At 39.3% G+C, this 27,554-nt stretch overlaps 1 protein-coding gene across 3 annotated transcripts in view; it reads left to right on the top strand.

Annotated features, from left to right (window-relative positions):
* Lclat1 (lysocardiolipin acyltransferase 1) overlaps positions 1-22,526 on the top strand; it is a 153,295-nt gene extending 130,769 nt beyond the window's left edge. For all 3 annotated transcript variants that reach the window (XM_070025313.1, XM_070025315.1, XM_070025312.1), the window contains exon 6: positions 18,783-22,526. In XM_070025313.1, coding sequence (XP_069881414.1) covers positions 18,783-19,285 — 503 coding nt within the window. In that variant the 3' untranslated portion in view covers positions 19,286-22,526. The remainder of the gene's footprint in view (positions 1-18,782) is intronic.
* The last annotated feature ends 5,028 nt before the right edge of the window (positions 22,527-27,554 follow it).

A 27,554-nucleotide genomic window follows, 5' to 3' on the forward strand; every position in this document is an offset into this window, starting at 1 on the left:
ATTAGGACTCCATTATCATTTAATTAGACATCCCATTATTGAATTGGTGCCTCTGGCTTCTTGTCTCTGACTAATCCTGAAACAAACTCTTTTTTTTGTGAACAAATATTAGCCTGTAATAATTACAGTATTCATCTAAGCTGAGGCTTTTCATTGATCTCTTTCTGATTAAGATTGCTTCCCAAGAACACATTAACTTAATTTCATATGATTTATCCACTTATGTATCAAGTATGGTGGAAATTGTTTTTGACACCAGTGGATTGGGCATAGTAAGATTGTATCCACAAGTCTCTCAAGTATTTAATACCTGCACACACACCCACACACACATAATGTTGGCACCTAGAGTTAGAACATTCTTGTCTTACTTGGGTTTAGGAATCAATTGTCCTTCATACTAGTTGGTTCAACATATTTAATACATCTGTTTTACCATAAGTTTGGTGGTATTTGAAACAAGTAGATCATAGATGTATATTCTGAATGTGGAAACTTCATGGTTATAAATATAACTTGATGGGGAAATTTTGAGTTTTTGTTTTCGTGGTGATAAAAAATGCTGTTCCACTGAGCAATGCTATTTGTCTTTTCCATCTTTCTGATTTTCTTGTTTTCCCAATGCTAACCATTAGGTACACATTAAATACTGAATTTCATTTGTTATAATATCTTCTTCTTTGGTCATTTTTCCCCTGGCATTCCTCCCTTACAGGTATGATGTTATCACCTGCTCTTAGACTTTTAGCCTTTTTCTTTCGGCATTGTTGCCCAGCTTCCTTTTTTTTTTTTTTTTTCCCTTCTGTTCCTGGAGCTTGAACTCAATTTGGGCGCTGTCCCTGAGCTCCTTTTTTTGCTCAAGGCTAACCCTGTACCACTTGGGCCATGATTCTACTTCCAGCTTTGTCTCACAGACTTTCCTGCCTAGCCTGGCTTTGAACCATGATTGATCTTCAGATCTGAGCCTCCTGAGTAGCTAGCATTATAGATGTGAGCCACCAGTGCCCAGCTCCAGCTTCCTATTTTTTTTGTCACGTATGGGGCTTAAACTCTGGCCTTGGGCACTGCCCACCACTTTAGCCACAGTACCACTTTTGGTTTTCTGGTGGTTAATTGGAGATAAAAGTTTCATAAGGTTTCCTGCCCGGACTGGCTTTGAACTGCAATCCTCAGATCTCAGCCTCCTGAGTAGCTAGGATTATAGATGTGAGCCACTAGCACCTGGCTTTCAGCTTCCTTTTTATTCCTGATTCTTTTAGCCTTCCTCATTATATGTGCATGAAAAAAATTTTCTTACTATCTGTGGATTGAGACAAACCTATATAAATTAATCATTTAAAGATAAAGCATATTTTTTAATTTGTTGTAGCAAAAAAAAAAATCCCCCAAAATACCATTCTCTTGTATGATACAAAGAAAGACCAATGGGAAGCCAACCAAATGATTGGTCCCAGTTATGAGCTAGCTGCAGTTTCAGGAGGTCCCAGGGAGGGGTGAGTGTGTAGGAAAGAGAAAATGAGGGAGGAGGAGAGTACTCTTGTGAGAAGGGAAGGAAAGACACTCTAGCTTCTTCCTCATATCTAGCTATATCCTTTAATTACCAGGTTCCAAAGGGCTGCTGACACTTCCCTTTTTCTTTTCTCCTTACTGCTAACTGCCCTTCAGGAGTTGTTTTCTGATTGAAAACAATGGTATGAAAGTGAGCCCCAAGCCAATTGGCTACAAGTGAAGAGAAAGACAGTATCCTGGAATCTTGATAATTGAGAGACCACAGGCCTGGACATGATTTGAGGGGCTCAAAACAATTCAGCTTCATCAAGCTGGACGTCAGCTGGGTTGGCAGATGTAGGCTGTGTGAAATAATATTAGGAAGAAGAGAACTCATAACTCTTGAGAATTACTATGAACATTTTAAAAAGGGCCTTTTCTGAGGAAATGTCAGAGTAGGAATTCAACTATCTTGTTAGTCAGCAGTTAATGCCCTCAGAAAAATGTCTGCACTAATGGAAATGCTAGCTCTGTGAGATTACTTTTTAGCTATCAGGGCTCCCATGTGTTTTATGGATAGAAAGCGGGGGAAATTATCACAATAGGGAATGAAAAGGCTTTCTGTGAAGAGGTTATTGGTTTTATTTAAAGACACATTCTTGAGAATTGATTAGGAAACAAATCTTTGTAGTGTAATACCTCAATAAAGAACAGGGGGCTGCACTCCACATTTCAGCTTAAAGATAGTATTGTATAGTTACCGTTGTTAAATATGCCAAAGCTAGAAAACAGTCATCTGGAGAGTGAAATGAAAAAGGAGAATAGGATATTTGAAAGTCTTCAAGTAGGCACCTGCCCACATTGAGTAGGTTACTAGCTTCCTGAATAGGTGACTAGCTTCCTGAAGAGCTTTGTAGATATTCTAAGATTATAAATTAGTTCCCCAAATTGATAACTCTGCGTACATGAGACCGTTCTTCACAATGTATCTTCTGAAACTTTACCATCTCAGGCAGCCTAATGACCCATCAGCAATAACAAGTCTTTTAGAAACAGTTGCACTGATTGGGAACATGCAGAGGGTCAGAGGCTTGATAGTGTCAGATGCACCCATGTAGGAGGTGACTAGAGGTAAAATTGGCAAATAAGAAGAAATATATTTCTGGATTCTGAATATATTTTAGATTAAACCAGTAGGGTCTTCAGAGGGGTAGGATATGGGTATAAGAGAATGAGAAGACACAAGGATGACCTCAAGGTTGTCCTGATTGGAGCAAAAGTGGCATTGCCACTGAGACAAAGACTGTGGGAAGCACAGATTTGAGGGGAAGACACCAGTATGAAGATCAGTTTAAGTGATGTTAAGTTTGAGATACTTACAGGCAGCCAAGAAAGAACGTGAAATTAGCTATCAAGTATATGAGTCTAAAAATGAGAAGAAATACTAGAGACTGTTTGAATCATCACGTGTTTGGTCACCAGAAAATGGATGTGGATGGAGAAAAGTAAGAATCAGTCTTTTAGGTGCTCTAATATTTATACATCATGGGATCAAGCAGGACATATAAAAGACTTCAGAGTTGTCCCAATCCCTTGTTGAAACTTCACAAGGAGTTGTAGGATCAACAAAAAAAGGGTACTTCAGTCATACACCTGCTTTTTGTTATTTGTTCTTCATTCTTTTTTCCCCCTAGTGTTTAAAGGACAATAGGCTGAATTAAAAGTCAGGGAGGCCAATCTAGCCTGGGTTTGTAACTTTCCAGAAACCACATGAAATGATTTTCAGTGTTAGTTTTAGAAGCTACCAGGATTTGGGGGCAATACTGCAATATCAGAGGTGTTTATCTTTGCCTTCTTTCCTTTTAATATTTTGTCTTCCCAATCCTGTCCCACAATTATCAAAATCATATCTATCAAAGTTTTTCCCTTATGTCCCAAAATAATAATAAACTCCTCAATACCCTAATAAAGTCGTACATTGTATGGACACAGCCTATGGTAGCTAGTAATTACAATTGAGTAATTTACACTGTCATGAGAATTTAAACCCTCAAATTATTTTCTTCTTGAATACACCTGAAAATAATTTGAGTAGGAAACACTCATTGATCATTTTCTAAATATAATCTCAATTTTCCCAGAGGTGATTTTTTAAAGCTACGCCTTAGCAAAGAGAAGGATTAAGCAAAGAAACCAGAGTTTTATCTCTATGTCTAGAACTTAGTGCTTCAACACAGTTCTTTGTGGTCTTCTGTGCTTAGAATTACCCATAGTATTCTCCCTGATTGATCCTCTGTAGCAAATAATAATCTCCTGGTGTGTTGTTTTAAGGTAGATTACTTGATCCTGACTATACAAACTAAACAGGAATCTGGGAATGAAACCTGCAGCTTGTTTTCAGCCAGGTCCCCAGGTGATTCATTCCTAGTTACTCCTGACGTTTGAGACCCATTGCCTCTCTTCCTCACTGCTAAGGAGCATCTCTGCAGTTTGAAAGACCTGCCATAATGGGGCAGTTCCAGGTGCACCACCGGAACCTCACTTCATCTGATCAGATAGACTTGCAAAACAGTCTCTAATTTGTATATAGCTATTGCTAATAATCAAGCAATCTTGCTTTTTATTCTCAAAATTACCATGATATGGCTCAAAACTACCATAAAAATTTAGAAGAAAATTTCTTCCCCAAAATCATGATTATCAAAAAAAGTCTTTGATAATCAGTATTTTCAAATGTATACTATATTAGATTCCTAGGCTGCCATAAATAATTACTATATCCTTGGTGGCTTAAAACACTAAAAATTTTTGTTTCTCACAGTTTTGGAAGCTGTGGTCTGAAATGAAAGTATTAATAAGGCTTTAAGACCTTCCCCAGCTCTAGGGCTCATGGCCACCTGCAAGCCATACTCTGCATCTGCAGCATCTTGTGTCAGACTTTCTAGACCACCAAACTGTGAGAAATGAAAGTGTGGTGTTTAAGGTATCCCAAGCATGGCAGTTGGTTAAAGCAGCCCAAATTCAGGCAGATGCAAGTTCATAGGAGTTAGTCCTAGATGAAACTTCCAGTTTCATCATAGATAATCCACAAAGAAAGAAACTGCCTGTTAAGAATCAGCCCAGCCAAGTGCCTATGGCTCAAACCTGTTGTTAAGAAGCTGAGATTTGAGGATCTAAGTTCAAAGCCAGACCAAGTAGACAAATCCAAGAAACTCATATCTCCATAACCAGCAAAAAGCCCAAACTGGAGGCTTGGCTCAAGTGGTAGAATACAAGCTATAAGCAAAAAAGCTGAGCAAGAGTTCAGAGGCCCTACATTCAAGCCCCAGTATTGACACCAAAATAAATAAAACAACTTAGCCTAGCCATGTGGCTTTGAGAGTACTTTCGTTGTTTTGTATGTTAGCCTCCATATTTGAGATAAGAAAGGAAGGGAAGGGAAGGAAGAGGAAAATTAATCCATTTTGGCCACAGGTATATCAGAATGATGTATGATGGTATTGTCATATGTCTACTCTGTTCTTTGAAATGTATCATTTTGAAATATATAAAGTTTATTTTCTTTGGACGCTTTATTTTTCAAGTTTAAAAGACATCCCATACACTCTGGAGAATAGAGTCTGCTGTTATTTTACCTTCTTGGAAGAACCAGAGACTTTCATCCTGCAATTGAACTACACGTAACCTGATTCATTGTCTTAGTAGAAAAGTAGTAGCAGCCATGGCACAATGAAAAACTCGATGTACAGGAGACCCACATTTGAGAATTCACTGTTTGAAATTTGAAATCATCTCTGTATTAATCCACATTACCACCACCTATTTGTTTAATGACCCTGTAAAGAACAAGGATAAGAATAAATGAATTATGACTATTTCTATTAAGCAGTATGGTGGCCAGTGGAATGGAATATTTTCTCAATGCAGTTTTTAATCTGACTGTGAGGGAGGGAGGGTTGTGTGAGCAGGTAACAGTGAGGAGAAGCAGTAGGAAACAAGTCTTCAGAATTGGTGTTGTCAGGCCCAGATATATCCCCACATTCCTTTCATCAACAAGAGGGTATTTTGGATTCATAGTCTCTAATTTAGAATGCCTGCAGCCATGTTTAGATCATCTTTGTTGATCCTACCTCCTTCCCCCAAATTAAGTTCCTCCCCAACAATACTGATTTCTGGGTGGCTGAAAACAATAGGCCAGATGGTATAAGGCCTTTGATGCTACTTTGGGACCAGACTGGTACCCAGCACAGGACCCAGGGCTAAGGAGAAGACAAAACTGGAGCCAAAGACATTCACCTTCGACTGGCTAGTTGTCTACTCCTGAAGACAAAGCATTTATCAACAATAACCCATCCTAGGCCAAATATATGATTCCTTTTAAAGAAAAAAAGAATGAAATTAGAACACTCTCTTATAAGCAGAATCACATATACAATGAAGGTATGCCCATTACCCTTGGGCATATTTTTACATATTTAGGTCATGCTGTATATATACATGATTATAATGTATTTATTTTGCTAGAGTTGGCTGCTACAAAACAGATGGACGAACCTACCTTCTGGTTTAATAGGTTCATTAGGAGGGAGCAATAAAAAGAAATTTATAAGGTTATAACAAACTTGAGAAGCCTGTAATCCTAGCTCCTTGGGAGAGGACAGGTTGAGACCAGCCTCAGGCATAAAAGTTTGAAAGACACCATCACAGCCAATAGCAGGGCTCAAAGAGATGCACCTGTTATCCCAACTATGAGAGAAGTACAAGTAGGAGGATTGTAGCCCAGGCTGGCTACATAAAATGAAATCCTACCTTGAAATAACAAACACAAAAGAGCTAGAGATAGGTTCATGTGGAAAAGTGTCTGTGTAGCAAGTATGCAACAGCCTCTACAAAGAGGCTGAGAGACACTGTGTGTGTGTGTGTGTGTGTGTGTGTGTGTGTGTGTGTGTGTGTGTGTGTGTGTGTGTGTGTGTGTGTGTGTGTGTGTGTGTGTGTGTGTGTGTGTGTGTGTGTGTGTGTGTGTGTGTTTCTAGCCCCTAAGTGAAGCATTATTGAGGTGCAAGGAGGTTAAATTACTGACTGGATATAAAACCAGGTCAGTATGATGCTATAGCTCTTGTTCTTAATATTCAGCTGTGAGAAAGTAGAATAGCATCGTGGGAGGGCTCTCTTTAGAGTCAAGCAGAACTGACTGCCAGCTACCTGTGATTTTTCAAGAGACCGTGTTTGTCTTTGACTCAGTTTCTATAGCTATTTTAACAGAGATGATAACTCCAGGGTTGTTAAAATCAAAGTGACTGTGTGCTCTGATAAACTCCACAAAGGCAGGAATCTTTCTTTTGTTCAGCAGTGTGCCCACAAGTCTACAGCTGTGTCTGGCACATGAGTAAGCGCTGTATAGACTACATGTTGAATGAATAATGCATGGCTCATACATAGTAGGCACTCAGTAATGTCTAAGTACATGATTACTCATCTTCAGTCCTCCCCTCAGAGCATGGAGGATGTAATGATGTGCCATCTCTGTTCGCCTTTATTTCAGAGACTAGAAATAATTAGATTCTGCATGTACTGACACATCGAATCCTTTAATCTTTTATCAACTCCTGGCCAGGGGTTTTGGCAACATCTCAACAAATTTTTGTTGAATCCATCAGTAAGACAAAATGTACTTGTCACTGCTGAATTTTAATTGTCTCCTTTCAATGTTATTTTAGCATGCCTTTTTCTTTTAAAGAATGGTAATGAAAATGAAGCATGTGAATTTGTTAAATACTGGGCTAAAAGGTCCTTGACATCAGAAATGCAAGGCACAGGTTTGTATTGTAAGTCTAAGTGACATTTATGCTTCATAGGTCCCACAGGGAAAACAGTTTGGAAGTAAAACATTTGCATCTTTCCCTTCATAGTACATCATGACATTCTGTTCTGCTTATTGCTGCCTATTTTTTCTTATGTGAAGGTCCCTAGAATTGAGAGCCATTGCACATGAGTGTAGTACAAGGTTGGTGTGACTATATAATTAACATGTGTGTCCTGTGTCCTAATTATATAGATATAGTTTTAATTTCCACTGAAAATTATGTAAATTTAATATTTGTCATAAGTTTTAATTTAGTGTAACTATTTGTCAAGCAAATCTTTATGTGTACATCTAATCTGTAGTTTGAGTATATATAATATAAAAATCTCATTTATACTTTGATCACATGTAGGTTCTCATTCTTATAATCCTTTCAGCTCTTCTGTATTTATACTTGACCATTTACTATCCATAATCTTATGTTTTTTTTCCTTAATCAGATTCATAGGGTGTAAATATTGATTCATCTCATCAAATAACTAGCTTTTGCATTTGTTCATTCTATAACTATTTTCTAGTTTTATAAATTACCATCTTTCATCTTATTTACTGATATTCTCTTCCAATTTCCTTTTGTATTTTTTCCTTCTAATTTCCTAGATGAGTACTTTTTCCTTTTCATCTTCTTTAATAAGGAAGCATATAATATCATCTGTTTTCCTTTTGAATACAGCCTTCACTATATCCTTTAGCTTCTCATTTTTATTCTTTTTTGATTAGATTGTAATTTTCATTTCAACTTTGTCTTTCATCCAAAGCTTATGTAAAAGATTTTGGGAGGAAATTGTATTGTTGTTTTGTTTTTTGTCAGTCATGGAGCTTGAACTCTGGGCCTGGGTGCTGTCCCTCAGCTCTTCAGCTCAAGGCTCTACCACTGTTTTCTGGTGGTTAATTGGGGATAAGAGTTTCACAGACTTTTCTGCCCATGGTTTTGAACTATGATCCTCAGATTTCAGCCTCCTGAGTAGCTAGGATTAAAGACCTGAGCCACCAGCACCCAGCTGTATTGTTATTTTGACTTATGAAATTTTCATATGAGAATGATTGCAAAAGTCCCAAAATTTTACAAAATATGTGTAAATCTTCTTGCCACCAACCAGTTTTTCTTTTGTTGGTCGTGGGGCTTGAACTCTGGGCCTGAGTGCTATCCATTCTTCAGCCCAAGACGAGCGCTCTACCTCTTGAGCCACAGTGCTACTTCCGGTTTTCTAGTGGTTTATTGGAGAGCAGAGTCTCACGGACTTTTCTCCCCAGGCTGGCTTTGAACCGTGATCCTCAGATCTCAGCCCCCTAAGTAGCTAGGATTACAGGCATGAGCCATTGGCACCTTGCCCAGTTTTTAATAAATATAAAAATGTTTGTCCTGTAAAATATCAAGTAATTCAAATTTATCAGTACTTATTCAATTATTTGATTTAATTAATTTTTACCTACTGGAATTATTCACTTATAGAAGAAATATTAGAGAACTGTGTACTTTTTCAGTATCTCCATACTTTCTTCTTTTTTTGCCTTTACTTGGTTCTATAGGTATGTGATTAATATATTCTTTGAAAAATTAATTTATCCCATCTGTCATTGCTGAATATATATTTGATAAAGTCAAGTAATCCCTATTAAGACTTAAAAAATAAGTTAAATACTTACATATAATAGGATTTTTACCAAAGCTCAAAAGTAATCATCTTACATACTAAATATCATATATGCTAAAAAAAACTAAGACTCACATTTTGTTCAATTTAAAATTATCATCTATTATTAAATAAATACTAACAATAAAAATAACCATGAAGACCAGAAAACACAAAACCTTTTCCTGCTGATAGAAGTGAAAATAATCTAGAATAAGAAAATATGTTGAGTTGGCTATGTAAAACAAGATAAACAACTGTAGATATTTTCTATTTCTAGCAGTAAGTGTTTACAAATAGAAATAGGAGCAAATATTCCATTTATACAGACAAAAACCTATTAAATCATTTAAGAATAAATTATAAAGCAAAAGGCACAGAAGCTATGTGAAGAAAACAGGAATCTTTGTTATTGCTATGTATTTTGTTTTGTTTTGAGATAGAGTCTCACAATAAAGCTGGCCTCACACTTGCTATATAAAGCACATTGGTCTTCATTCTTCCTGTTTCAGCCTCTCAAATGCTAAAATTACAGATATGTGCTACACTCAACTTCTGAAATCTTATTAGAAGACTTGAAGTAAGATTTGAGTGAATGAAAAAACATGTATACCCTTTCCTTGGCTAAAAAGACAATATGAAAAAAGTAAATATCCAAAATAATAAATAGAATTAAATATAGTTTCTAGATACTAGGGAAGGAATTAAGGAATTGGTTTGGAATTGAATTAAATACCCTTAGAGTTTATATATTCCAAAATAGTTACCCAGGAGAAGCCAAAGATAGTACGGAAAAGAATACAAAGGCATATTTGTTTACCAGATGTCATGCCAATATCATAATTGAAGCTAAATAATGATATTGAAGCTGAATAAATACAAATTGGAGGGCAGTATAGATAAGGGAGACTACATAGTGTGACCTTGAGCCCTTAGTATATGACCAAGTGAGAACAGGGGGCTAGTTTATCATGGGAGCTTGAACAGCTGATGTCTTTGTAAGAAAGTAAACTAACTCAAACCTGAAAAAGGAAAGCAAAGCAGCACTTAGAAAGTGGAAAAACCGCTGGGCGCTGGTGGCTCACGCCTGTAATCCTAGCTACTCAGGAGGCTGAGATCTGAGGATCTCGGTTCAAAGCCAGCCCAAGCAGGAGAGACCGTGAGACTCCTATCTCCAATAAACCACCAGAAAACTGGAAGTGGCGCTGTAGCTCAAGTGGTAGAGCGCTCGCCTTGAGCTGAAGAGCTGAGGGACAGCGCCCAGGCCCAGAATTCAAGCCCCACGACCGACAAAAAAAAAAAAAAATGTGGAAAAACCTCCCATGCTCCTGGATTGGAAGGATCAAGATCGTGAAAATGGCAACACTTCCCAAGGCTATCTACAAATTCAGTGCAGTACCTATCAATATTCCTATTCTTCAAGGAAATAGAAGAGGCAATCCAAAAATTCATATGGAACAATAGAAGACACCTAATAGCAACAATGATCAGAAAGAACAGGGCTGGAGGAATATCAATACCAAATTTCAAATTCTACTACAAAGCCATAGTAATCTAAACAGCTTGGTACTGCACAAGAAGAGACCTCAGGACGAATGGAATAGAATTGAAAACCAGAAATGAACCCATAGACCTATAGCCATCTAATCTTTGCTAAGGGAGCTAAAAGAATAGAATGGAAGAAAGACAGCCTCTTCAGTAAATGGTGCTGGTAAAGTTGGTTAAACACCTGTAGAAAACTAAAGCTAGATCCTTATATATCACCCTGCACCAGAATCAACTCCAAATGGATCAAAGACCTCCAAGTCAAAGCAGACACCCTGAAAACATTACAGGAAGGAATAGGAGAAACTCTAGGTCTCCTTGGCACAGGCCAAAATTGTCTTATTAGAGACCCAGGAACACAACAAATCAAAGAATGGTTGGACAGATGGGATTGCAAGCTGGGACAGAATGGGACATAAGCCTCAGAGCTTCTGCATGGCAAAGGAGGTCATAGCTAGCAATATCAATATAAAGCCCATAGATTGGGAGAACATCTTCACTAGCCACACAATGGACAAGAGTCTCATATCTAAAATATACTTGGAACTCAAAAAACTAAATCCCCCAACAACAGGTCCTCAAAGAAACAACTGCCCAATAAATAAGTGGCTAAAGACTTAAAGAGAAACTTCTCTGAAGAAGAAATAAGAATGACCAATAGACATATGAAGAAATGCTCAACCTCTCTAACCATAAAAGAAATGCAAATCAAAACAACATTGAGATTCTACCTCACCCCAGTTAGAATGGCTATAATCTAATAACAACAGATGCTGTAGGGGATGTGGCCAGAAGGGAACTCTACTGCATTGTTGGTGGGAGTGTAAACTTGTTCAACCACTTTGGAAAGCAGTATGGAGGTTCCTTAAAAGATTCCACATAGAGCTCCCCTATGACTCAGCAATCCCATTTTTGGGCATTTACCCAAATGATCACAAACAAGACCATACTAAAGCTACCAGTACAACTATGTTCATTGCAGCATTATTTACCGTAACTAAGATACCCAGATGCCCCCCAATAGATGAATGGATCAAGAAAGTGTGGTCTCTATACACAATGGAATTCTATGCCTCCATCAGAAACAATGACATTGCTCCATTTGTTAGGAAATGGAAAGACTTGGAAAAATTATATTAAGTGAAGTAAGCCAGGCCCAAACATAGGTCCCATGGTTTCCCTTATTTGCAATAACTAGTGGGACAAGCAGAAAAGGTCAGATAAGATGATGTTAAGAGAGAGCTGGGAAGGTGGCTCAGTGGTAGAGTGCTTGCCTTGCATGCTTGAGGACCTGGGTTTGATTCCTCAGCACCACATAAGCAGGAAAAAAAAAGCTCGAAGTGGCGCTGTGGCTCAAGTGGTTGAGTGCTAGCCTTGAGCTGAAGAGCTGAGGGACAGCACCCAGGCCCAGAGTTCAGGCCCCATGACTGGACCCCCCACCAAAAAAAAGATGATGTTAAGCGAAATGAACCTCAAGATAGGGACACAAGTGTTTTTTTCTTTCTTGTTATTGTTTCTAATGTATTTATAACACACCATGTGATTTTTTTCTTTTGCTTTGTATGTCCCTCCCCCACAGTATAACCCTGTTTTCACTGAATTTGATGTTGGTATAACTTAGGGAGGGGAAGGGAAAAAACAAATTGTTTAAATAGAGATACAGGTTGACCCATTGCAACAATGAGATGTACAAGACACCATGTTGAAAAACGATCTTTACAATTTAGATGGGGGGAGTGGAGAGAGGGAGGGAGTGTAGTTGAGGAGGTGGGAGGGGAAGGGGATGGTAGGGAAAAAAACAAAGGCCACAATGCTTGATAAGAAATGTACTCATTACCTTGCTCATGTAACTGTAACCCCTCTGTACAGTATTTTCACAATAAAAAACATTTAAAAAAATTGACTCTTGTAGCCAAAAACAATAAGCATTTTTCATCTTGCAGAAAAATAAAAGATATACATATATTCTACGTACAGGAGAGAAAAGACCTAGGAATGAAAAAGCTGTTAACAGAAAGAGAAACTGTTTTGAACAAATTTTGCACATTTGTGTTGTGAGAGATAGTAAATAATGAATTTGTAAAATAATATTTGCAAAATGGTGTTCAGAGGGTTAGTAGTCTGTGGTAAAGAAGGAGCTTTGCAAACTGATTCAAAGGGAATAAATGATCTGAAAGAACGGAATAAAAGGAAATGAAGCTGCATACTCAGAGGAATAAAACCAAAAAACAAACTCCTTGGTGGCCAGGAACAAAATTACTATAAAAATATTACCATAGCCAGGTATCAGTAGCTCATATCTGTAATCTTAGCTACTAAAGAGGCTGAGATCTGAGGATCACGGTTCATAGCCAGCCTGGGCAGGAAAATTCATGAAACACTTATCTCCAAAACCCAGAAGTGGTGCTGTGGCTCAAGTGGCAGAGCTGAAATGCTCTTGAGCTGAAGAGCTGAGGGACAACACCCACGCCCCAGATTTGAAGCCCCACGACCAAAAAAGAACACCATATACATGATAACACAGTTATTATCATGTGTGGAATTCATACATGGTTTTGCCTAATAGACCCTTGATATCTGTGGGTATATGGTACCATTGAGAAAAAACTGCCAATGCTCAGTATGCATAGAGTTTAGTACTAAACTGTGGATGCATGATTCATTTTTTCCATAAAGCTTCCCAACTTCTACTAAAGACATGGAAATCAATTAATCAGCATAATATATGCAGGAGTTTAAAAGGTTGTCTTAATTTCTTTTTTGACTGTGTTTGATCAAAACTACATGGTCAAAAGTGCCTACCACTGACTTCTACCTATCCAGAAGAAGAGCTTGCAGATACCTCTTCCAAACAGCAGGGGGCAGTGTGCCCTCCAAGGTCCTAACGACTCCCTAACTTTCCAGAGTCCTGCTTAGGCAACTGGGAAAGGATAGCAGCAATTGAGGAGGAACTAGAAGCGCCTCTGGTGTCCATGGAGGGGCAAATGTATCAAACTGAGACACAGAACCCAGACTCCAGCCTTATGGTACACCAGCAGTCACTGGTAGAGGAATTAGTGGCTTAGGAGCCACTTCCTCTGCTTTATAGACCAAAAATGAGGGTCTAGAGAAGGGGGGACGCTTCTGGTTAAAACTAGAACTAGAACTATGTCTCCTCCTCCTTCAGCCTTCTAGGCTGACCTGTGTTTCTAACAGTGTCTAGTCTGGTTGGATATCTCTGGATAGCTTTCATGAAGAAGGTTTGGAAGGACTGATCTTGCCTTTTACAATCTGTTAATACACCAATGTTGTCAAACTATGGAACATGTCAAATATTTCCATTCTATCTGAAAATTAAACTAGTTTTTAAGATCCAGAATACCAATGCTCATTAGTAGAGAAACACACAACACTGAGAAGATTCACACATTTATAAAATACCAAAGTTTAGCAGATTTACAACAGAGATGTAAAAATAGGTGTCTCTAAAACCATCTTTAAAGAAGCAAAGTCAGATAAGATAAGCAAGGTTGTTCATAAAGAAACCATATTTAGTTTTACCTTTCTGTCTGAAGAATGATTTTTTTAAGTCCAGTGTAGTTTATTCTTAGAAAAAGATTAAGTGCCACCATTGTTTTATTTTAAAATACAAGATGAGACAAGCAGACAGTAACCATCAGACAGATCATGAGTTCTACTCTCAGGGCCAAGGGCAGATGGAACATCTGTGCTTAGCTCAAAATGTCTAAGGTTTGAGTAGAGCAGTGGAGATGGCAAGGAATATATGTCAGGAGATAAATTAGGACTGTCCCGTAGTGCTGAGGTCAGCCCTCTAAACAGCTGTGCTTCTGTACTATGAGAGAGGAGGGGAAGTAATGGTTAAGCAATAAACCATAGTGTACACAGACACACACACAGACACACACACACACACACACACACACACACACACACACACTTGACATTTCTACCAAAGATGAAGGAATCTAGAGAAAGAAGTAAGGTGACAGTAGCAGCCTACACTTAAAACTCACCTAAGCTTTAAAGGTGATTACACCCACAGTGAGGACTGATGTTAGCACCCAGCAAGCCCCACAACATATGTACTGGCCATTTCTCTAAGCACTTTACAATCCTGATCCCAGGTGATCACAAACCCACAGAATGAGGCAGATACCAATGTCCAACTTTACCAGCAGGCTTCTGGTGAACAGGACAATGTTGTAGAGCTGGTAAGAGACAGGCGTGGAGCTATCTGATTCTACCAATTGTTTCATAACTTAAGCCAAAGGAAAAGTGAATGACATTCCAAGTAGGAAACAGTAGTGATTTCTGTAACAAACCATCTGATACTGTTTGAATCTTAGTACCAGTTGAAGTGGATCATGCATACTTTCTTTTCTTTCAGCTGAAAGGTATCGTATTTATTGGTGTTTTTAGACTATATATGTCTGAATTAGTCCAAGACTGTTCTTCAGAGTGTAGAGACTTCAGCCAATTTGTTATGTGTTATTATCAGCCATGCTCAGTTGCATGTCAGAACAAGAGTGGTACAGTGAATGATTGCTCAGTTACTAAATCCAACTTCTTTCCTCTTAGAATGAGATTGATTTTTGTTTTGGGTGTTGTTGTTGTTGTTGTTTTTCACCTGAAAAACAATGAATAAAAATCAGCAGCACTCAGCATCTTATTTGAACACAAATGCATGTTACATGACAGGCTTCTTTATCTAACTCCCCAATGTATGTCACCTCATTTATGGATTTAGATATAGCTAATAGAAAATAGACTTGTGTTTGGCATCTCAATTTTTTAAATCATTGTCAAAATGAAATATAAAATAAATTATAGTTTTGTATGTTCTACATATATTTGGCTATGGAATGGGAAGAATTCAAATGTAGCAAGTTCTATTAAAAGATCAATGGGTTGAAAACTACATTTATATTCTTCTGTGAGCTGTATGCAGCTAGATAGGATACTTTAGCCAGCAGGAGCAGAGCAGAGCTTCATCACACCAGCATGCATTGAGAGTCTACAAAACTTCTTTCAGTTCTTTGGTTTTAAATATACAATTCATAAGGCTTTTGCTATCTCCCCTTACCAATGAGCTGTTCATGTTGGGTAGGACTCTTCTAATGGTCATAAGCTCAACTCATGACATTCTTGGAGACCTTTACTTCTGGATAATCATTTGTAAAAGCCAGTCATTGTTATCAAACCTCTGTTGATTTCTTTAACATGAGTATAATATTCTAATTTCCTTAGTTCGCGTCTTAAGAATAAAAACCAGGATTTGAAGTATTAAACAATTACTTTGCTCTTCTACTGGGGCCCAAGTATGACTGTTCTGGCTTTATAAAGTAACAGTGAAGTATTAAATGTTCCAGAAGAAACAGTACCAGAACAGAGTAAGCCCCATGTAAGCATATGACTAAAATACAGCTTCTAGGTTTGTAATTTAAGTTTTCCGAAAACAAAGGGATCTAAAAATGGTTTTTGTCATCATATTTAAATATCCATTGCCTTTTTCTACCAAAAGATTTAAAGGCAGTATATCACTGACAATTGCAGAGCTTTTTTGTTCTGATAACTGAAGGCACATCTCAACTTTTGTCTTGGCAAGCCACATTTTCCCTGTTCCTTCAAAGAGGAAGCTTACTTGTCTGGTGGCATGGGTTCTTCCAGGCTAGAGACCTTGGGCCAGAGTTCCAGGTAGGGTGGGGTAGAAGCAAGTTCTCCATGCCTAGAATTGGACTTCCTCTCATCTGCAGCAGTAGAGTGGCGCGTGGGTTTGTGTGGCCTGGAGACCTGTGTTAATATGCAATTTTCAGGACAGTAGATACCTTCCAGAGTAAGACTTCTCCATTCCTCCTCTTGCTGTGAAGTTTAACACATTTCCAAGTGTCTGTTGGTTAAGGAAAACTCAGGAAATGAACAGCCAGTAGAAAGATCCATCTTCTTCATATTATCTCTTTACCATTCACTGTGCATTGACACTCATCAGTGTCTTCACATTCACTCTTTCATTAAATTTTCACAACCACTTTAAGAGGTACTTTATAGGTAAAAAGAACTAAGTAAGCCACAGAGAGATTTAGGCAAACTCATTCAGGAGGCTGGCTGAGTCAGGATTCTAGACAGTGGCATTGTCAAAGCATGATGCTTCTATATTGAACCTGATGATCTTATACATACGTATATATGCCCTTATACTAGCAGTTGTCAAGAGGAATAAAATTCTAGGTTGAATTGTGATAGTGAATATGAGAAGCTAGAAGGAGTTACAGTGGGGAAGCAATCTGGTCGATGTGGGTACAGCAATATGGGTAAGACTGAGGAAAAAGGTTTGGGCAGAAGGTGGAATTTGAGTTACTGCTTATAGAAAAGTTTTGAAATGAGTTACTAAAAAAAGAGTAACAAAGACTGAAACATTACAGAAGACTAGAACCATTTTTATAGCATCCAGCCCAATGGGTTCACTAGGAAAGGGTGAGCATAATGGTGTAACATGAGAGTTGTTTCATTTCTTTTGAAGTAAAACTTACACAGAGGGAAATACATATACTTCAACACATACACTAACTATGATGATTCTGACAGATGTAATACCATCTGATCCACACCTTAATCTAAAAAAACTTCTAGAGCTGGGCACTGGTGGCTCATGACTGTAATCTTAGCTACTCAGAAGGCTGAGATCTGAGGATCACAGTTCAAAGCCAGCCCATGCAAGAAAGTCCATGAGACTCTTATCTCCAATAAACCACCAGAAAGCCAGAAGTGGCACTGTAGCTCTAGCAGTAGAACTGTCACCTTGAGCTGAAGAGCTCAGCGACAGCACTCAGGCCCAAAATTCAAGCCCCACCACTGACCAAAAAAAAAAAAAATTCTGTCACTCCAATATCTCTCATGCTTCACTTCCAGGTGCTTGTCACCATATAAGAAACCACTGATGTGATTTTTTTTTTTCTCAGATTAATCTGTATTCTTTACTTCTGTAAGAAATTAAAGTCCTCATCAAATGTCTCACTGAAATTAACACAGTGTGAAAAATACTGACATTCAGAGATGGAAAGAACACGTGCTGTGCTCTTAAGGCGATATCCTAAACTTCTCTACCTGTTGTGTTCAGCATTCAATTAATGAAGCGATTCTTTTGGTCCCTTAGAGAGGTTCCTGGAAGAAAAATCAAGTCAAATTGCTTCCTTCTAGCCTCCAACATCCAGCTGACCACTAAGACAAATCAGTTCTTCCTTGTAACCTTTTGTAGGAGTGTCTTCCTTGGGCCCCCTAGCCTCCTCTTCATTCAGGCCTGTTGTATTCTAGCAGCTGCTAGAATTATCTTCCTTTCAGCTTTACCCCTAGTTTTTGTTTGTTTGTTTTTTACCCACATAGTTGTTACCACTGCCTCCAGGTAAGCCTTCATTATCAGTTTCAAGTCCTACAGCGACTCCTCATTTAATATGCTTCTTTACCACCCACAATGGTCTGACAACAGGAGGGCCTGAGGGCTGTGCCCCTCACCTGCCCCATCACCACTGTGCTCTCCTGTCCTTCTTCACCTACCCAGTAACCTCTCCCTCTGGAGGCCCCTTCTGTGTCCCCGTGGCTGCAAGGGGCCTTCCACGTGCCTCTCTCTGGGACCATGTTAGGAGGAGGGAAATCAGGACTGTCTTACTCCCTCTGTGTCTAGAATCCGGCACATGACTGCTGAAAACAACCCCCAAATTAAATCACCACAGAGGATGGTGTCTCAAGTCAGAGTCTGTTTGAAATTTGATGAGTTTTTTAAACATTTTTTTAAATGAAAGATTTCTTATGATCCTGACCAGTTATTCAGATCTGATCTGGAAGTGTTCTTTCTAGTAGTTAGAGGAATTTGAGTTAAAGATGAGAGAGGTGAGTACGTTAATGGGAGGTCGCAAGGTCGCAAATCCTGTGGGTAGAAGGGAGCCCATTGCTTGAATGCTTACCTCAAAGCTGACTTTGTTCTGATCCATTTAGTTCTATGTTGTCAGAGTACTGTTTCTGGGAATTAAGATAATTTCATTCTAAAGGTCTTTGCAATAATTAGCAAGCAGAAAAAAAAAACGAAAGATGACTACTAAACATTGCCCCAAGTGCCCAAGAACAACAGTGTTCATAGCCTTTATTTGTTCAGTGCGGTTCACTCTGTCCTGATTTGTCAGTGTTCCTGGTTCTACCTGGCATTGTAAATCTACATTCCCACCCCATTAAAGCCAAGATATTTTTATCTCTTCTAAATCTAGGTAAGAACCTTGATGCTGTCCATGATATCACTGTGGCATACCCTTACAACATTCCTCAAACAGAGAAGCACCTTCTGTGTGGGAACTTCCCCAAGGAAATCCACTTTCACGTGCATCGGTACCCAGTAGACACCCTGCCGGCATCCAAGGAGGACCTTCAGCTCTGGTGCCACAAGCGGTGGGAGGAGAAAGAAGAGAGGCTGCGCTCCTTCTACCAAGGGGAGAGGAACTTTGAATTCACCGGGCAGAGCGTGATCCCGCCTTGCAAGTCTGAGCTCAGGGTCCTGGTGGTCAAGTTGCTCTCTATACTCTATTGGACCCTGTTCAGCCCTGCCATGTGTCTGCTCATATATTATTATACTTTTGTTAGGTGGTATTTCATAGTCTTCATTGTGTTCTTTGTGCTGCAAGAGAGAATATTTGGCGGACTAGAAATGATCGAACTCGCATGTTACCGTCTTTTACGCAAGCAGCCACATTTAAATTCGAAAAAAAATGAGTAAGAGGGTTGTAAAAACCCTAGGGATATTTTAGAAGTAGTTCTAGGCCTTTGTAAATAGATACATTTTTGCATGACTATATCAGACGTTTCTTACTATCATTATTTGTTGAAGATATTTTGCACTTAATTTTGTGAAGAAAATATTGCTACTTTTTTTTTTTTAAATCTCTGAATGTAATTTTGATGCTGTGTATATAGCAGGGATCGATTGGGCCAGAATATTATTAAACAATCACCACATTGTTAACAGACAAGGCACACACAGTTTTCTGAAAGATCTAGCCCTGTTTTCTGACAGACTCCCAGAGCCGGAGTCTGAACTCATGAGCACTGGCCTACTACGCACTTATACTTGACTGCCCAATTCACCCCCCGAGGTGAGCACCTGCCCACAGGTGCCCAGGCAGGTGATGCCCAGACTCCTTTGGGCACTGTCCTCATCCTTAAACCCACTCTATCTTCTTCCATGTCAGAAACTGGAACTTAACTAATCACCTAAAGTGATGTCCAGTTTGCTAGGAAGTGCTTTGTTCCTCCCAGTGTGTTGTACTGACCACGCTGTCAGAAGACCACCTGTGCCCTTTCCCATTTGGAGATCACCTGCACACGTCTCAGGGAGCAACCACAGGCTCTCCACTTGGAAACCCTCATTTGAATTTTAAAAAGTAGTAATTCAGATTAAGGTCTCCATTCCAGTCAGTCCTGCATGCACTGAGCTGGCTTCATTACAACTTGTTGCCAGGTGTTAACATTTTCTCTATTAAAAATGGTACACATGCAGTCACATACTTTTTAAAAGGCACACTTTGAGGAACATTCTGTTTCTGCAAACAGAAACTGACTTGCGAAACATTTCTTTAAAACTTACCAAAAAAGGAAGGTTTATTGTATTTTCTACATGTGCATGGGCTTGCAGCTTCTACCATTAAAACAAAGGACTACAAACAGGGCAGCAATGGTTTTATCCTGAATTAGTCAACCCTGTACCCTTGATAAACTTTAGATTTAAAATACAAAATGAACCCTTTTCAATGATAGCACAGAATCTCCTTTTAGAACTCTCTCAATAGTAATATTTAAGTCCACTCTGACCACCATGATCCTTCTGGGGCTAAAGAAAGGGTTGTTATTGTTTCTACTCCATTGAAGCTTTAAAAGGCAATTAAAAGTCAATAGCTGTTGGCAGATCTGTCCGTTTTCTTACTCCTGTGTTGATCCAGCCTCTAAGGTCACTTCCTGCTTTATGTATTCTTTGGGCATGAATGCCTTCTCTTTTGTGACATCTCATTTTGTTTGGCAGTGATTTTTACTCAACAGTTGAATCATATACATGGTATGAAAGGTAAGTGCACAGGAGCTGGACCTAGCAGATTGCCTGAGAAAGCACTAGTCAGACAGAATGCTGTTTTTATTGAGAGTTTTAAGTAGTTACTGTAGTGAAGTGTACCAACTCCTGTTTTACTACTGCTCCTTCAAAGTTAATTTTAATCCTGCTGAGTATACATACTCAGTATAACTATTAAGTATACTCGTCCCCAACTGAGCTGTTCAACTTTGTGGACTTAAGATAAAAGAAGCAACTGTTTTTTCTTCCTCTAATGAAACAGTCGTCTATGTTTCTTTTAGATTGCCTTGGATTGTATATAAACCTGGATATAGTTTAACCTCAGGTAAAAGAGAAAAGGCACATCCTACCATGCAAGTCGGTAGCTCCCCTCTCTGCAGGCTCCACACGCTCATAGGCATTGTATCCCATTGGCTTGTATCCTCAGACTCAGCAGCCTTTAAATGGAAAACCTTTTTTCTCTTAAAACATGGGTAAGATAACAAATTTTACCTACCAAAAATTCATAATTATAAAGCTCTAAAACCAAGGACTGTAAGCACTCTACTTGCTTCATTGATTAGAGATACTTCAAACAACAAAAAAGTCTCCCCTTTTAATTGCTTTTCAATATGGCTTTTTAAATTGTATATTTTATTAATTATTAATTGTTCATACTGCCTCTACATTTAGCTGTGTTAAACTGTTTCTACTTTGAAAAAAAAAACTCAAAGAACTATAGCTAATGATTTGGAGCCTAGGACTATCTTAAATGAGTACAAATGTCTAGAATAAATTCAAGAAACTCAGTAACTGTGACAGGTCTCAAAAACACCCCCTGCCACACTTCCCGCCATTGCCCTGGGCTCCGCAGCTGTGGGTCTGGCTACCACAGGTCTGTGCCACGTGACCGCTCAGCCCTCTGACAGTGAACTTGCTAGACTTTGAAATGTTTGCAGTGCCACTTGTCTAGCTGCCAAATTCACCATTCTGAAAGGTTTTAAATATACCAAGTATGTTTTATTTATAACATGAACCGATTATTTAAAGTATGAACCCAGAAGGGGGGGCACTGGAAAGGTGACAAGTTCTTCCCCCAGATATCTTGGATGAAACAAGCCAAAGGAACTCTCAAACTTAGCCCAAGAGCTTGGTAGAAGATTAAAAACTCTCTAGATAAATGTTTGAAAGAGCCCATCATTTAAGAATGCCAATAAAATTCCTCCTTAATATGCTCTCAGAATGCAGATTCAAGAGGAGTAACAGCTTCCACTTAGAAATCACTTGAGCAGCACTGTGTCAAGAACCATATCTTTATAGCCAAGACTGAACTCTGCAGACAAGCAGACATTTCCATGTCACCCAGACTTCACACTCTGGCCCAACAACAATAATAACCCCGTGTACTCTTACAATAAAGAGTAATGGAGAAAGCCTGTTGGTGTTAAATTGTTTACATTTCTTTATATAAATGATGTGTTTTCAGTGCCTTAGTTATGGGTCCTTTTCTTTTTCTTGTTCCAAGAGTTCTGTAAGTATGGTCCTTAGGTTAAGTTTCCCCCTCTTACTTACTGGGAGGAAAATGGTCTGTGAATACCACTTGCTGGTTGTATCCCAGTGTGAGAGAACTCCATGCTAAGGTAGCAGTTGCCTTAGAGTTGTTTATACTGTTGATGAGAATGATTTTGCTACACTATGAGCTTCAGATTAGATCTGACCCTAAAGTTATATTTACCTTAAATTCTTATTTCACAACGGAGTCTTGTTTTTTATATTACATTTTTAAAGAGATTATGATGTGGAGAACACCAGGTTTTAAATAGAACTCACAGAATGGCCTTAGTTTTCGATATTCACTGGTATGTTTTAAGTTGTGTTATCTGTAATATAAACCCAGAATAAAATTGAGTGAACTAAATGGAGGTGACAATGTGTGTTACATTTCTGTTTTTACAAGGATGACAGAATCTTGTGCTACTGGGTTCTCACTTGCCCTATGTGTTATTAAGGGAAAACTGGCAGCTTAGGGCTCCAGGAGCATAGTGGTAATCAGGGCCCAATGTCCTCAGAACAGTCATTCCATAGCGGTGAAAGCCAGCTCTTAGAAGCATGTCTTCTCTCTTACCTCACTGTTTGGAAGTATAACTCCAAAAGTTAAGTCTTGGACCAAAACCTGACAAGTGCATAAAAATGTCCTTGGCAAAAGACAAAAGAACATCACAGAACCTATTCCTGTGTGACCTAATGCTCACTTGTCTCTTCAGTTCTATAGTGAGCACTTTATGTAAAATCTTTGCTCTTAGGGGAGCTTGTAATGTCCCAAACACTAGGTGAGGTCTTGTAAGACAACTGAATTCCATTCAAGTAGAGAGAGAGAGAGAGAGGAGAATAGCATCTGTAGCCACCCACTCATCTTTGCATTGTTTTCATTGGTGAATCATATCAAGACCTTGAGCATTTGAAGGTACCACAGATGCCAGCCCTGGGCATAGCATATAATCTGCACATGTACAAAGCACCCTTTGTTACCAAATATTTTATTAAAGTTATTGCCTGTATGGACTTGATTCTCAAGAGCTACATGAGGACAAGGTGTATATCATCTGGGTTCAAATATGTGTTGATTTTTTTGTTTTTCCTGAACTAATAGATTGCCCAGCTATACACTGTGAATCACATCCCTGAGTTACTCTACCCTGTGAAGCCAGGACTAGAGCTTGTTCTACTGAACCAATAAGGACTTAGAGTGGGAGAAGGAAGAGGCATTTTAAGACAAAAATCAGGTACTGTTATTGAGAATAGCATGAATCAGTGCTGGATGGCCAAATACCACAAGAGTCTTACGGGTTACTAAGCTTGCCAAGCATTCCAGGGGAGCTGGTGAGTGGAATTACATTAAGTGGGAAAAAGAGAGAGAGAGAGAGAGATCAGTCTGTAGTTACGCTATCTTTAGGAAGGTGAAACCATTCAGATATAGATAGGTATGGGGTCACACACCTGCCATCTCCCTGAGTAATTCTAATTAGCAGTCAGTGTGCCTGGTTCTTCCAGGACTGACCACAGACTTGAGAGCTTCCAATCTCTAGGCCTCTGGTCCCCATGTGTAAGATGAACATTCTATCTTAGGTGTTCTGGAAGCCTTGGCTTCTGAGTTGATTTCATTCAGTAAATATTAACTTTTTACTACGTGTCAGATTAGAACTGGGAAGAAAGCAAACAACAAGCTTTATTCTTGGCCCTCCATACATGTGTGCTTATGTGAACTTACAAAATGTTTATGAAGCACCACCTTCCAGAGTATGGAGTCAACTAGACAGAAAAGAAGAGAAGGTAAATCAGAGAAGGCATCCTGTTCCAAGTGCAGGCCTGGCTCTGGTATGGAAATTTGGATACAAGCCGGACTAGAGGCTCCCCAAACACAACTAGAGGGCAGAAGACATCCACTCTGTGACCCTCTGTCCACTGCCCCAGGCCTAAATAAGTGTCAAGGACAGAGAAGTCACTGTGAAATGATGAGTGAGCACAACCCACTCAGCACAGCCATTTATATCCCTCTTCAATGACAGACTACATTCCATGACTGGTGAAATAATCCATCTTCCCTCCAACTTCTCATTCTAGAAGATTGAAATTTCAACTGAGAAATGATCTTTGGTGACCAGCACCAGCCAGGGAATGGAGTAGCAGACGCATTTCCCCTGGTTGGCCCCTGTGGGTGCAGGGAGTGGCCCAGGGCCAAGAATGGTCTATTAGCATGTAGGTGCACAGGGGAAAATGTGATGTTGGGCCTGCAGCCAGATGACAGCAGGCACTGGGCTTTGAGGAAGCATGAGATCATTCTGAATAGGAGAGGAGCAGAAGAGCCAAGGCCTCCCGCCTACCTCTTCCTCTGGAGATGATGTCATTGGTGCTGAGACTGCCCACGAGTGGAAGGTGGTTGCTCTGAGGACCAGCCTCTAGCCTACTCTGAAAGCCACCAGGATGAGAAGTGAGCTCTGGGGAAGCTGACCAAAGACCAAAGCTTGGGTCTGTGGGCATGCACCTGGGCAGCCACAGAGGTCTGCCCTTAGAAGAGCCCCACACGATGGTTTAATGCACAACTTGCCACTATGAACAAGAACTCTCAAACCTTCCTTGTGGATGTATAAGTCAGTGCTTCTGATGGCTGTAGGAGACCTGAGAAAATCTGGTTTGGAATTATGATTGTTGTTCCACGTGGATCACTAGGAAAGATGTCAACATAAAAGTGGCCAGCACCCAGTCCCATGCCACCCCCAGAATGAAGCAGGCAGGCTTTGAGTTCTTAGGGTGATTCCCCAGCATGTCATGCTGGAGAGTGCTGATCCCAAGGAATGGTTCTAAGCTCATGGCCTATGAGAAGTCCTACTGACACCTCCCCATGCAGTGCTGAGTCAGAGCCTAGCCAGCCGCTCTAAAGGGTTCTGTTCTACCTCTCAGACTGGATCTCTTTGTTCTCTGCCTTGACACACAGCTGGTATACAAGAAATGTTTTCCCTTCCAACCCGTTTGAGGTCCACAATTTTATCACTGGCTCCTTAAACCCTGGAGGCTGGGACACCTGATGATTCATCAGCACAAACCATTGCACTTCTCTGCAGACAAGTAAAAGATACCAAAGAAAGGCTTAGTCTCCTGGCCAATACTTACCTGCTGTCCCTGGGCTCCAAGGACAACTTGACAATTACATTTGCATTACCTCCCCTTAACTTCCTTATCAGCAGCTTTAAAATGTACTATAGTTTTCAGAAACTTATCAAAGAATTGAGTTTGTTTTTGGAATACCTATTATTTTCACAGTGCATGACGTGTTCCACTTTCACCGATACGTATTATTCCAGGAAGCCCTTCAATGTTTATTTTTGTGGAAGTCTTCAGAGATTGGGAGCCTGCTTTCCTGGCACTGAGCAGAACATACTTGATGAAGCCCAGGTTAAAACAGTTCTAATGAGTGGGCTCTGTGATCGGGTAGGGGTGGCAGAGGTCAGGCTCTGTTGTGGAGTAGGAGATCACAAAGGGTTTCCTAATATTACTATTTCAGCACCACCCATAGGATTTGAAGGTGATGGGCAGTAGTTCTTTATATTTTTAAGATATTACATCTTTCTTCATCAAAACATTCTAGCAAAGAAAAACCTAGAATATTCTAGAGGAAAATAGGATTCTGAGTCCTCTTTGTACTCTTAAATAAAACTTGCTCAGGACCCTAAAAAGTTATGTGTGGGTTATATCTATCAATATTGACAGTGTTAAATATTTTCAATATAGGTTTACTAGTATGTAGGGCTATATTAATTATTAATAAATATACTTGTAATAATATACATTTCAAAGTAAGAAACATTTTACATGTCCATGTATATAATCTATTTTTATGGAAAAAGCTGTATTTTCCCAAACAAAAAGCTTAGTGAGAAGCAGCACAGTTTTACATTTTTGTTCATTTCTTTTGTGACTGTGTTACTAGAAGATGCTAAAATATCTGTTGACATTTGAAAGTCAAGTAGCTTCTGGAAAATTCCACTAGAGGCTGGCAAGAGAATGAATCTGAGATCCCATCTTGATCAAGGGACATCTGGCTCCCTGCAAAGGTGTTGGGGGTCAACAGGAGTCCCCAAGTGTATGAACCACTATCTGGACATCATTTTCTCTGACATATGCTTTAGCAGCCAGGGTTATGAAAGAGAGAGGCTTGGCAGAGGCGGGTGTGGGACTAAAGTAGGGAGAGAATCAAGGAGTGAAGAGGAGGTGGTCCTGGAAAGTTCCCCTGATTCAGCTGCTGTAACTGAGCAAGTACCTTCCCCTTTGCTGAGCCTTAGAGTCCTCTGTAAATCGACAATGACACTGAACCACATCTCTGGACCTCAACCCAAGCTATACTGGGGAGCTGAAGACAGGCCCCCTCTCAAGAGCATTTCCACCAGAATATCTGAGTGTGGAGCTAGGATCTGTAAAAGCTTCTAAGGTGACAGGTTAAAAGGAAAGGACACAAAAACTAAAGTAAAGCCACACCCAGAACAACTAGGATAGCCAAGTAAGTATGGAGACTTGGAAAAAATTATATTAAGTGAAGTAAGCCAGACCCAAAGAAACATAGGTCCCATGGTCTCCCTTATTTGTAATAACTAGTGTACGTCTAGGATAATCTTACCAGACAAGCAGAAAAGGTCAACAGCGATGTATATATGACCATATAAGATGACGCTAAGCAAAATGAACCCCAAGACAGAACACAAGAGCTTTTATCTTTGTCGCTGTTGTTTTTAATGTGCTATGTGATTTTTTTTTGTTTCTTTTGTATGTTCTTCCTTGTGGTATAATACCCCTGTTTTCACTGTATTTGATTCAGGTGCTCTGCATCTTGTATATACATTTTTCTAATTTGGGGAGGGGAAAGGAAATAACAAAATGCTGAAACAAAGATTGTTGACCCATTGTAACAATGAGATGTACAAGATACTATGTTGAAAACAAACTTTACAACTTGGGGGGAGGGTGTGAGGACTTGGAGAGGTGAGAGAAAAGGAATGGTAGGGGGAAAACAGGAGGGGGTAGCAATGCTCATTAGGAAATGTACTGATTACTCATATAACTAGTTGTAACCTCTCTGTATAGCATCTTTACAATAAAAAGTATTTTTTAAAAGGAGAGGATTATAACCCACAGATAAACAGGCACCAGGTTTGACTAAAGTATATAAATAATTAAATGTGTAAATAAATGGAGGAGAAAGGACCACTCTTCCCTTGCTGAATTACTAAATTGCTGAATTTATTATTTCTTCCTATTAATAAATAGAGGAGACATGAGGGAGATAGTTAATCACTGTGTGGCAAACATCACAGTAATAACTGTTGCAGGCAGGAACAGTGAATTTAATGAGTACTCAAAGATGCATAGTTTCACAACACTCTACTAGCGGATGGAT

The sequence above is a fragment of the Dipodomys merriami genome, unplaced genomic scaffold, assembly GCF_024711535.1.
Source record: "Dipodomys merriami isolate MVZ:Mamm:240054 unplaced genomic scaffold, mDipMer1.0.p SCAF_17, whole genome shotgun sequence".
NCBI lineage: Eukaryota > Metazoa > Chordata > Mammalia > Rodentia > Heteromyidae > Dipodomys > Dipodomys merriami.